This window comes from Centrocercus urophasianus, unplaced genomic scaffold (assembly GCF_019232065.1).
Source record: "Centrocercus urophasianus isolate 14NV4802_14NV808 unplaced genomic scaffold, USGS_Curo_1.0 seq_19, whole genome shotgun sequence".
Taxonomy (NCBI): Eukaryota; Metazoa; Chordata; class Aves; order Galliformes; family Phasianidae; genus Centrocercus; species Centrocercus urophasianus.
In genome coordinates, this window is record NW_024884744.1 from 21,391,994 (window position 1) to 21,405,074 (window position 13,081).

At 47.1% G+C, this 13,081-nt stretch overlaps 1 protein-coding gene across 1 annotated transcript in view; it reads right to left on the minus strand.

Moving 5' to 3' along the window:
* Positions 1-1,281: 1,281 nt before the first annotated feature.
* HS6ST1 (heparan sulfate 6-O-sulfotransferase 1) overlaps positions 1,282-13,081 on the minus strand; it is a 168,173-nt gene continuing 156,373 nt past the window's right edge. Inside the window, exon 2 of the mRNA XM_042820435.1 lies at positions 1,282-7,589. Within this exon, the coding sequence (XP_042676369.1) occupies positions 6,881-7,589 (709 nt within the window). The 3' untranslated portion in view covers positions 1,282-6,880. The remainder of the gene's footprint in view (positions 7,590-13,081) is intronic.

The window sequence follows — 13,081 nt, forward strand, 5'->3', positions numbered from 1 at the left end:
GGGAACTGCATGGGGCTGTGTAAGGCAGGAAGGGGGGGAAAGAGGGTGGGAGGTCAGGGAAAGACTTTGCCCCAGAGGGCAGTGGGCACAGCTCCAGTGCTGTAGCTCAAGGACTGCTGGGATGCTGCTCTCAGACACAGGGTCTGATTTTTGGGTGCTCTGATTTTTTCAGGATGCTCTGTGGTTCAACGGTTGAAAAGAATCACTGCAATACAATGGGAAGTACAGCAGCACTAGAGGGGTAGCACAATCTGAGGTGGCAACAAATCAGAACTAAGCCCAAGGCAGCAGCCATAGATACAGAAACAAAAGAGAAAAATCTGCTTACCTTTAGAAGGCCTCAGGTAGGCAGGGATCTCCAGCAAGACACCCTCACCTCCACTGTCAGCCCTTAAATGAGGCCTGGGAAGGGGTGCATCCTGGCTCCACCCCTCTGCTCACTCAGTACACTGCATGCACCTGAGCTCCCCTGGGTTGGCCCTGCATTCCCACCAGGTGCTCAATCACTGCTTCAGGCTGTGACTGAGCATTTCTGCTACAATCAACAAACAGGATAGCAACAAATAGAACAACCAACCAATCCCCCCTTACCCCCCAAAATAACCCCAACCCTCTCAGTGGTTCCTCCTTAGTAACCAATTTCCATGCTCACTTTCATCCTCTCTCAGTGCTTTTTTGCCACTTTCCCCTCTTTGCACACTGAGGTGCCCTCCCTTGCTTGCTGCCCCTCCTTCCTTCTGGTGCTCCCAGGAGGAAGAGACATCATAAAAATGGCGTAGAAGGACTGGGTGTGAATGAGAGTGCTCTGCCCAATGCCAAAGGGTTGGGGTGGGCAGTGCTACAGAGGGGATGAAGCTGCGGTGCCACCGCCGCCATTTTGTGGCTGAGAGGCAGCATGGCTGTATGCAGCTGAGGGGGCAGTGGGTGGCACGTGGGGTTCTCTGGGAAGCACTGTGCCCGAGGCAGGTGGCAGCCAGCCCACGGTGGGCTCTGAGCTCCTGCCACAGGGCTGTGGGAAGAGCAGCCAACCCTCCCTGCTGGTGGGAAGAGAAATGGGTGCGATGCAACCGTTGCTGCAGCAGCACGCCGAGCGCACTGCGGCACGCAGCTCCGCGCCGTGATGGAGGTCAGCAAGGACGACACACACACCAAGGCTTGGATTTAGGGTTTATTTCATCTGCTAACATTCATTCTTCATCTAGACAAAAAAACAATCAGATGACTAATTTTTTTAGAATCCAATCTTTTTTTTTTTTTTTTTTTTTGAAAAAAAGGAAAAAAAAAAAACAAACTTGAACACTTTTGTTGTTGATGTTGTTTTGTAAGATGCTTTAAATAAATAGATAAAGCTGTAGGTGTTACGTGGTTCGAGTTGAACTGCTGCATTCTATCTTATTTTTAAGCTCCTGATCGAGGAGAAAAAAAAGCACTGAAATAAAGAGCAAAGCATACAGACTGAGCGCAGTGGGATGGCTCCACCACTGCAGATCTGTCTGATGGAAGATTGAGGTGGGAAGGGGCACGTTTCACTTTTTGTTTTACCCTCAGTCACACGATTCCCTAAAGATAAAAACTGAGTTCCTTGGGAGGTAAAGCACACAACAAAGAGGGGAAGGGGGAAAAAAAAGAGCTCCTGCATTGCCTTTCCCTTCCCTGTGCAGATCACGAAGCACAGAGGAAAGAGGAGACGATGCAGGGAAAGCCTGTGACAAAACCACAAGTATGAAGAATCAGACAGCAGAAGGAACCAGTGGAAAGGCTGGCGGCTGTTGCAGGTTTGCCTGGAAGACTGTGCATAAACAGAGGGATTTCACATTGAGAGAGTGTGGGGGTTTCTGTCTTTTCCTTAAGAAAAAAAAGATGGAAAGGGGCAATAAGTTAAATCATATTTTGGTATGTACAAAACTAATCATGCTCAGTAAGCCGTATGAGTATAAAATTCTTCATTACTGTACAACTCTCTCAATCCAGTCTGCATAACAGGAAAATGGGCAAGAGGAGCTGCGGGGCTTGGAGGAATAAGATACTCATTTGCAAATCGTGCTTGTTTTTCAGCTTGCATGGCTCAAAACGAGAGAAATCCATCACCTGCAGCTGGGACAACACGGGCCTTATACCCATGTGCTCATCAGGACTGTGTTAATCTTGGCAGAACAGTGGATGGACAACACAAGCAGGCAGCTCAGCCCGTGCAGACACAAACCCTGCTGCTGTGCTGCTCACTGCCTGCTGCTGGGCCGGCCTGGTCCCTGCAACACTGAATCCTGAGCTCACTTCTGAGCTGAACGTGATCTGCTACTTCCAGCAGAGTAGTCTGCCTTGCAAATTGCTGTAGTGCTGTTCTTGTGATACTCAAAATTCCACAGGCTAGGAAGAGATCTGAGTAGCTCAATGCTTGAATGAGAAGCTAGGGAAGCTGGTAACCCTGGGATATAAACACAGGCCAGGCCCTGCTCTGCTCTGCACTCCCCCATCACTGCCTGCAGTGCAGTCTGCACAGTGGTATCATGAGCTCAGTGGCACTCACTCCCCAGCAGGGTGTCCCTGTGGTCCCTCTGCCTCTCTCCTGCCTCAGCCCTGCACTGCCCCTCCTGCTCCCGTAGAGCAGTCTTGGAAAGGGGGACAGGTGTCTGCTGTTTCCACTGCCACCCCCATTTTGTAGCCATGGAAGGGTGAAGGGTGCAAAACCACCCACCTGGAGTGTTTTCCATTTACTCAAAGATGTTGGGGATGAAAGGAGAAACTGAAGCAAGGCAGAAGTTTGCACCGATCCCGTGCAAGGAGGTCTTCATTTCAGTGACTCTGAGCTCAGTGACAGCCTTGGTCTGCAGCCCGTGCAATCTGCATCAGTCCTCAAGTGTGACTTGGGGTGGTGCAGGGAGGCACCCACCTGGGAATTGTGGGTGGGAGGCCAGCTTCTTCAGTACAACTAGCTGGGCTGTGACAAGTGAGCAACACGAGGTTTCTTCTGCAACAACGCCCACCAAGCAGCGAAGTGTGCATCGTTCAGGTGTCTAAAAGCAAAAAAACCTCTTCCTTATTAGTGCTGCAGCATGTGTTGTCCTTCCCACCTTCCCAAAGCAGGAATGGAGTCTGCTGGCAAATCCTTTGTGTCTTCACTCGTTTGCAAGCATGCAGGGCAGTGGAAGGCAGCAGAGCCTTACCCACTGTCTCACTGTACAAAACGCTCCCTCACACAAATACTGCTGGCTGGACAAGCCCTCAGGAAGCCCTCACACACCCCCAGCTCCTGCAAACGTTCCGCTCGGGGTGCTCCTGGAACGTGCACCACGGGGATAGATGTGTATCCAAGTGTCTCAGGACCAGGAGAAATCTGAACTGGAGGGGAACCAGCTTGCTGACCCCTGCAGGAGGCAGGTCACAGGGCATGGCTGGTCCAAGAGAAACACTTTACGTAGTGCAGAAAGTGTCGTCGTGTCACGGGAAAAACATTTTGGGAGGAAGGGGCACACACTGAATGAGGATGTATACTACCTGGCCACTACGTCAGGCCCATCAAGCCATTGCTCTCTGATCACTTTAAAACTATACACACAATTTTCATGTTATTGTAGCATCAAATCATCAGCCCTAAAAATAAAATTGTACCACTTTGAACTGTAGTACATAGAAATCACAAAAACTACATTCACATTATGTTAAAATAAGTTCCCTTAAACCCACGAAAGGAAGAAAATAGTGCCAGGTGCACCCTGCAGCCTATGCTGTGGCACACAGCACTTAAACAAATCCAAGTGTGGCAGACAGCCTTAAGCAGACTGGCATGGCAGCCGGGGCGGGGGATGGCTTTTGGGTCATTCTCTCCATTTCTATACTCAGACTTAAAATCTGTTTTGCAGTGTGCTATACATCTGCTACTTTGGGATGCCTCTTTGCAAAGGCGAAATGTTCTAATCCCAGTGCACAGGTGGAGAAGCAGAGGAATTGCCAGGTGCAGGACTGGAACCTGCAAACTCCCGCCTCAGTGCTGAGCTGAGGTCGGCCCTCCTTTTGTGGGTTGAAGTGAAACCGTTAATGAGACTCTGTAGTTTCATTCCTTTTGCTTGTTACTGTAATATATTACAAAGCAAACACTGGAACAAGCTCTACCAACACGCTCCCGGGGTCAGAGGCTGCCTCCCACAGAACGCTGAAGACAGAACCATTAAAATCCAGCTGGCTGCTCAGAGCCCATAATACAGGAACAACTCAGGCAAAATGAACCCGGTTACGGTACCGGTCCCGATCATCTGCAGTCCCATTGACCATCACCTTTTGGCAGACAAGAGCAGAATCTGGCCATCAGTGCAGATCGATTGGAGCGCTCGCAGCACCGGGGCTGTGTGGCTTTGCTGCCGTACCCATTTGTGCACGATGGATCCCTAATGCAGGGCAGATCACAACAAAAAGCCTCCGGGCAGAGCTGCAAACTGTGCATATGACATGGCTGCTTTTTATACCTAGCGTGCTGGTTCTGTTGGGTAAACAGCCTGTAAAATGGCATTTTGAAAACATAAATGTTTTCCTTAGTTACAGCAACACATGAGAGTGCTGGGAACTAACAAACACAGCTCCTCCCAGTCTCGGAAGTCAGATTTGTAAATACTTTCTGCCCCCAAGCCAACAACGGAACACTGCTTTATTTTGCCTCTCACATTTCAGCCAGGAGCATGTGCTGATGGCCAATACACATCTCCAGAAGGGTGGGCCATTTCGTGAGAAACCTGGAATACAGTGACTCCACCAGCACGCAGGTACCAGCCAAGCACACAGTGACAGTGCTTTAAGATGAGCATGTGAGCACTCTGCAGCACCAGGATGCAGACCTGACCAGCACCCATCTTAAACCGACAGGCAATACGTCCTTCGATGTCAGTGGATTTGGGGTTGGTCTGTAACAGGGCTGTCTGACCCCAGCGTGCTGCTTGTAGGTTCCATTCCCAATTTGTTAGTCATCTTCCCTCTTCTGGAGAAGAACATCTCCAGCAGCCAGGTGTAAACCTCCTTTGCAAAACACAGTGTGAATTTGAGACGGCTGGGAACAGTGTGCTCTGCGTGTGGGGCACAGAGAGAACCAAAGCACAAAAGGAGCAGCAAGTTCTGTGGGTTCGTGTGATGGGAGAGACTGCAAAAATGACACGCTGAGTGTATCAGGTCTCTGCCTCTCCTTGTGATTTTAATGCCATAATCGATCTGCAGTTACCACGGCCTTTGAAAATCAAATCCTGTTCCATCTGAGTCATATTTTACCCCAGACAATAGCTGGTTCAGGTCTTACCAGTTGAGTAATAACGGGATGAGACATGAAGCAGGCAGAAATGGCATCATCTCCATGCTTCCAGACAAACAAAGAAGTGCTTGCAACAGCAAGAAAATAAGCCATACTTCAATTTGTTGAGTGGGAAGAGGAATTAGGGAGGCCATTGTTCTCTGACTGAAAAGTCAGTAAGCTGAACCTGGCTGGACTGTCACCACATCAGAGGATTAAACTTACATGAGTCCCTGAAAACCAGAATTAAAAGAGAGAGTTCTGCTTTGAAAGTGGTCTGAGACTAAAAAAAACATCATCCACGATCCTCCTTTCCAGTTTTTTGAACACAGCTTGTTCATTTAAAGCAAGAGCTGCAGCGCAGGCACTCTGCCAAAAGACAATGTGCACTATCTCATCATTAATTCAGGCCACAGTCAGAAATTTTTACAGCTCTGGAAGAGAGCCCCATCCTGTTCCCACTTAAATCAGTTCTAGTGACTTTGCTGGAAGCAGGATGACGCCCATTATCTCTTGATAAAAGCAAGTAAAAATAGCTTTAAAAAACACAGATACGGGTACATCCGTATGCTTGTTGCAGTTAAGTATTTCACATAGCATGAGCAAAACAAAATCACCCCCTCATCTTGTTGCCATAACCCATTATTTGCAGGATCTTCCAGGAACTTGTCCTGCAGATTTACGAGGGAGTACTGCTATTCCACTTGTTCTCCCTGTCTCAGCATGTAGGACAGGGTTTTCATGTGCTGTTAACACATTATACAGATGAAGGAATGAGTGTGTAGGGTGACATTATGACACGGGGCTGCATCTTTGAGCCTATGCAGAATTTGGTTGGCTTTTACATTGGTTTGGGACCTGCCTGTGAAATCTGGGAGCTCTGAGCAGGAGTTCCCTATTCATTTTATGGTGAAGATGTGTGATACAAGTGCAGCGTATCAAAACCACTGTGCTACATACGTATCTTAGGCCACAGCCAATTTGCTTTCATGTTTCTTATCCTCCCATGCTTTGCTTCTTTCGTACTCACGGTGCTCTACTTCCTGGCAGGGCTGCCAGCTGAAACGAAGCAACTGCCCTTGTGCTCAGCTCACAGCCTGCCAGCACAGCGCACGCTCAGCTCAGACACCGTTATCAGTTACTTACAAGCAATGCAATCCTCATCCCACCTCTAAAAACACCCACAAAAGAACACCTCCATTTCCTTGTTTGTTTTTTTTTTTAATTAAGAATTCTGATATCATTATGCTCGGGGAAAAACAGATTTTAAAAAATCCTGCTTCTGCCATTCGTGTTTGAATTATGAGGATAAGAAACATTCTTTTGCATCTGGCCTTAAGAGGGGGTAACTGCATCTGTGCATTTTTTACCTCTGCATTATAATGTTGACCCTTTTTTTATTTTTATGCATTTCTTTATTTTTTTTTAAGAATCTCACTGGTCTTGTAAGAAACAGTAAAAAGACCCTATGGTTAAGGAAGCAATCTACCTTCTGTTTTACAGACTTGCTTTTAAATAAAATATTCTTCTGCCGTTTTTGTGATTTTACTTCCACGATCTTTTAAATGGAAACCCTAGAGTATCATTCATTCGTATAAAAGTCTGCCTAGGCTACCACTTCTCTATAATATGGCTCATGTAGTCCTCAGTGGGCAAGCGTCCTTGCTCTTCGGTCTCTTCCTTGGGAAGCGCTTCATTGGACCGGTGAAGAAGCCTCTCTTCCCGATTCTTTATCCTCTGCTCCATCCTCTCTAGCTGCCGTTTGTACTGGTAGCGCTGCTGGAAGAGGTCCTTTGCATAGTCGTAGAGCTGCATGTCCAGGTCATTGAGCTCCTCGATCCTGCGGATGGTGTCATTGTCCACCTCCACCCCTCCTGCCCTGGTGCTGTTGTACTGCATAAAGGGCCGGATGAATTTCAGGTTAAAAGTTCTCTCAAACAGGTACTGAGTCTTTCTCTGGAATTCTGTCAGGCCGAAGAAGGCCATGTCTTTGAGGTTCTTTTTTGCGCTCTCCAGCAGGATCTGTGCTCGCTTGTTCTCCGGGATGAAAGACATGTTGTAGCAGCCCACCAGGCTCAAGTCGGCCAACATCCTCACCTGGCGGTTGTTGGCCAAGTTATAGGGGCAATCCATGAACTCCTGCAGCGTGCAGCCTGACCAGTCCGTGCCCTCGTAGCACGATGGCAGCTCTTCGGGGGTCGGTGTCCTGCCATCACACATGTGCAAGGAGGTCTTCCAGGTGGCTCCTCGCTGGACGTGCCGCCATTCGCTGAGGTAACGAGACACGGGGTCTCTCAGCAGCGTGATGTAGTAAAATTTTCTACAAGAAGGAGAGAAAACAAAATAAATTCTCTGCCACTAACAGGAAATATGGTTGAAAATACGAGATCTAGAGCAGACATCAAAAAGGACAGAGTAAATCAGCATCATGGCATCCACCGCAGTGTACCCTTGGACGATTTTCTTCCTGCAGTCTCCCACACAAAGTGCTCAGTGCAACATCAGACCCACCTCGCCCACCATTTCAGTCATGCCAAGCAGGAACTCTTCCACCGGTGCAACCCTTTCTAGAAACAGACCGCAATGTCAGAACAGATCACCAGGATTCAACTCATACACCAACCAGAGAGCAGCCGTAACTTCAGAAGCCTCCTGGCCTTTCCTACCAGCGCGCAGGCTCTGAAGAAGCCAAGGCCTGCTCTGCAGGACATGCCCAGGAACCGCTCTGTTTAAGAGCTGGGCTATCACTTCCACTTCATGCAGCTGCTGACCTTGCTGCTGAGCTGAAAGCCAGGAGTCTGTGCTGCTTAGCAGGATAACGCCACAGGAACATAAGTGAAAAATAAAGGGAAACAGGAATGGGATATGCTTTGTGGAAAAAGAAGGCATGAGTTGACAGCCAGCAACAGTAGAAATAGTCTGTTCTCATTTCAGCTAAGCTGTTATCAGTTCAAACTTAAGACAAACCTGGATACATGAGGCTATCAAGGGCGTAAAGGGTGTAAAGCTAGGTGGAAACTCCTGTAGCTCTGTGCGTAATGAAGCCCTAGAGCTGAAAGCATGACAGCTACTGCCTGCAGAGAGAGCCCCCGGCTCTGGCTCACGTCAAGCCTGGCTAAAGTTATGGGACTGCTAACGATGGCAGTTTGCAATGGCCCTGTCCAGACAGAGGGAAATGGGTTGGCTTTTTTTCATTAAATGGCTTGGGACCGTAGTGTCCCAGAGTGTTTCTAGAACAAGGAAATGCCTTCTCTAGTTGCTGAAATTGGCAGGGAATTAAATCCACATGTGCTCCTGGTGCGTGGGGCTGTGTGACATGGCACACACAGGAACAGCTGGCTTTGGCAGGGTAATGCACACCTATGGGCTACTGGAAATGCTTTGCACTGGGGGCGGCAGCAGAGTTTTTTCCCATCTTTGTAAAGCTGCTATGGCTCACTGCTCTGCCAGGAAGGCTCGGGAGAGCTGAACGTGGTGGCTGCCATGAGGGCACTGCACAGTCGTATGAGAAACTCAAGATTTTTTTAAAAAATAGCCTTTGGCTAATATTAGCACACCCATGTTTTCCTAACACCTTCAGTGTTATTCTTCCTAGAAGCAACCCAAATTACTGCAATAAGAATAATGTAATTTAAAGAAAATACATCAATTGCCTGGGAAGTCTGATTTTAAGGAATGTTGGCTTTTCCAAGTTATTACTAATTTGCTGAAGAGCTGCCCTAAAGCAGTGCATCTTGGTCTTTCCAACAACAGCACGGGTGTCAGCTTGGGCTCCAGCTTCTCCTTTGTTTTCTGCTTTCATAACTAGGGCTGCTAAAAAAACTTGCTATTTTTTGAGCCTCCCTTCATAGCCAGGGTATCACGCTGTCTAGCAGTGCTGTGCAATACAATGTTTGGGTATGGGGAGAGGGGACATGGGGAGCAGAGTGCATAAGAGAAACTCTCCCTTTAACTTGACCTCATTTTCCTTCATTTACACTGCAGTCTGCAAGGATTCAGCAACCCAGCTACCCAGACTGTGAAGCAGACATTTATACAGACACTGCTAAAAGCTCAACAGATGGGGATAAAATATGACAGTGGAAGGAAAATGGAAGCAATGATGAATGCCAGATGTGCAAGTGACAGACACTGATGCTAAACACTACCAGCATTTTTTAAATTATGAACCATAGTGGGCTTTTTATTTACACCAGTGCAATCCAAAGGCTGCATCTTTTCCTCAAGCAGGTTGAAGGCAATTATCATTGTGTGGCTTACACAAACAGTCACGTTTCACCTCAGATCAGGGACCCACATGTGAGGCATCCAAAGGCACAAGAGGAACTAATTCCTGCCCAGACCTGCAGCTTAATACAAGTGTGGATAGAGGAAAAAAAAAGGACTGGTAGACAAGGGAAATATCAAATGATTCGCATGAAGTTGAAGGGTGGCATTGGCAGAACTGGCATTAAACTCACTGCTGTAACCCTTAGTCCAGTTTGCCATCTCCTCCCCTTTAAGAGTCTGTAAGTACATCAGCTTAACAAACATCATGCAAAGCTTTTAGGATCCACTGAAACTGAGACAGCTTCAGCAGGACACGGAGTGTAAAAATATGAATGCGCAAGAATTTTTTTCTTCACATCTGTACTATAAAAGCTATCACCTGAGTTGATGTGATGCACCAGTAGATGAGTTGCCACTGTGATCTCTAATATCCATCTCAGAGAGCAGAGAATGCAGTAAAACAGCTTACATACTGAATTTGATGTGCCCCTTTGCAGATCTGCTAGGTAGCCAGCTCCCCCCCTTCAAGCACTGTGCTGTCTAACAGAAACAAGATGCATCTTTGCCAGCTGGAGTATAGGCAGCAGAACCAGGCACCCTGAGGTTCTTTGAGAAGCTGTCCCAAAAGTGTATAAAATAATTTTTACAAGACTCCAAAAAACAAAGACTGCAATGCAAAAGAATAGTTTTAACTGCCCAAGTTGAGATGCACCGCTGACACACTGGGAGCTGTGCTCCCAAAGCTGTATTCAGCTTTCCATGTTACTGGTCTCAGAGGTGCAGGATCACACAGCTCTCAAGGAAGTGAAGAGCACATCTGTTAGAAGACCGGAGCATCAGGAACTACAGAGGTAGATAAGCTGCTTTGTTCTTAGATGAACGTCCAAGGAAGTATTCACCCAAGAAGTTCCTCAAGATAATTAGGTTTCCATTCTCAAACAGAAACCTGGGGATTGCATTTAAGTTCAGAGAAAAGTTAGATCTCGTCCACGAGCAGCACTGCTATCAATGCTGTGAGCCAGAAAGTCGAGAGAACTTTCTGCCAGCATGGTGGAGAACACAGGCAGCGCCACTTGACAGCACTGCCTTGAAATTTATGAGGAACCGCGCGACTAATAAGTTCTCTTTTGTCATCAGAGATAAAATGAGCTCATAAAATACGCAGAGCTGGGGGTGCCCTTCCTTTCAGCATGGTGCCCCAGACTGCTACTTAACTCCAGTGTTCCTAAGGGCTCATTGCAGAAGTGCAGTCTTCTCACAGCCCAGATGGCTCCACTCAGTGCTGCCTCATAAAAAAAACCCAACAGCCCAAGCTTGGTCGTGCCACACCAAGTCTCACTGGCCTTCCTGGAGTTAAAAACCTTGAGAAAGAAAATGGGCCTTGTAGTTAATAAGATATTTCCTTCTTCTTCTTCCCATGTGAAGTTGGGCAGGAAAGTACCACTACTCTTGCAGGCTCCCTTTCTATCCAGTAGGCTGTAATTGCCACAAGGGCAAGGAAAAGCTCAAGTCACATCTCTGTCTTTCCTTGCATTAGTCTCCTTGCTGCACCCAAAGTGAAAACCCACCCAAAGCTTTTGCATTCGCCACTTCAGTACTGCAACTCTGCTGTGCATGCAAGCTATGCAGCTTTGTCAGAAGAAAGAAGCACTAAAATATTTATTAAATAGAGCAAAATATAGTTGTGTTTTTGATAGACAAACCTGTCGTGGAACTGAAGTTTCGAAGAGAAAAAAAATCTATTATTAGAGAGCAGAAGCAGCCCTGTGGTTGCAGCACACAAATGCATTCAGGAAACTTGAGTTTAAGGAGCCCTTATGTCAAAGTTCCCCTGTGTGCCCCAGACAAAGCTCTCTCTCCATGCCTCCATTTCCCATGTGTGAAGGGCTGACAATGTTTCCTTTGTCTATTTTGGCACTTCAAAACATAACATCTCTTGGAGCGGGGACCCTCTCTTCAATGATTATGCAAAGCCCCCGCTTCAGCAGGGATTGAGGTCAGATGACAATGGTTAACTGAAGGCTATTTTCATGACACAGTGTCAGCAGCAGTGCCGCCCTACACATTTCCCACCCTGGACCTCTCATTCCCATCTCACAGCACAGCACAAAGCAGCCTCAGTTTTGCCAGCACTGTTTTTTTGAAGGGCCACGTTGCAAACACAGTCACTGAATAGATGTGCATGAAAAATAATGTGTTCTTGCAGATCCAAGGGAGCAGCTGAAGCCTTCCATGTATTTTGCCCTAATTCCTCAGCAAATGAGGGGGAAATGAAACCTTCCTTCCTCTAAAAAACACAACATTCCTTTGCTTATAACCAGTCAGCACACTTCTGATTGTGACAGATTCTAAGTATGATACTATTGTCTCTAGGCCCATTTCTATCAATTCTCTCCAACACTCCTATGTGATACCCCCTTCTTCCTTCCCACCGCTGGTCTCTGACATCTGCTAAGAGCTGTGCAGTTCCCCATTCCTTGCTGTGATTAAATTCTTCCACACAGCCAAAACATCTCATTTTTTTATTCCTACAGGTTCTGAGCTTTCCGCTGTTCCTCAAAGGAAGAGCAAAATCCTAACACGGCCTTCCTGTAGCTGCCTTCCATCAGATTAAGAGCGAAATAATGATAGTGCTTCCATTCCCATGCTGGTGGGGGAAGGGGAAGGAAGCTGCATAGGTCTGCTTCAACCATACAACCCCAATCTGTCAAAGCACTGTGCCCTCAGGCTATGCTTTAACAAAAAAAAGATATATTGTTCCATGTCCTTGCTCAACGAAGCGGATGGAACAGGGTGTCTGCCAGCTTGCAGGACCAAAAAACACTCCGTTTTGTTTTTAAAAAAGGAGCAATGTCCAACTTATGGTGGGTGGAAGGCATCTCTGCAAGATGCCTTCGTGCCACGTGCCAGTTGTCCCCTCACTAAGGCTGCTGGAGGAGGACACTAGTTAGCTCTCACCTCCAGACAGCATCTCCTAAAGAAGCACTCCCAGCCACGACCTGCGGCTCGAGAGTAACTTACTCAGTTCTACGGTCAGATTTCTGGTGTAACACAGCACACCCTCGCTAGAGATTGGAATTCAATATATGTACAATGATTACTTCCTTTGGTAGCAAATAGCCCTAATTTTCCTCCGTCTATTTCCTCTCATCTGGTGTTCATTTAGCCTCTTCCTGCATTTCACACACAATCAACTCTCCAGCCCCTTGAAGTCCTGCAAAACAGAAGAATACCCAAAACAAATAAGTCAGCCTGAACTCTGGCACCTACAGCACAATGGCTGAGAGCTTAGGAGAGTCCATCCCACGCTGCAGAATGCACACCAACTTTTTTTGATTGAAATAGTGGGGGAGCCAAAATCTATTACACGCTTCTGTCATCCTGCAGGAATTAAATGTGCTGTACTCATTATAGGCACACTTAAAAATACCAGTTTGATTTAACATCGAGTTAAAAAGTAATTTACCTGTGATTAGGCACAGATGGAAAGCCACACCTCTCCTTTTTCCTGTTTACTTCCTAATGTTGTGAGGCTTTGTGATG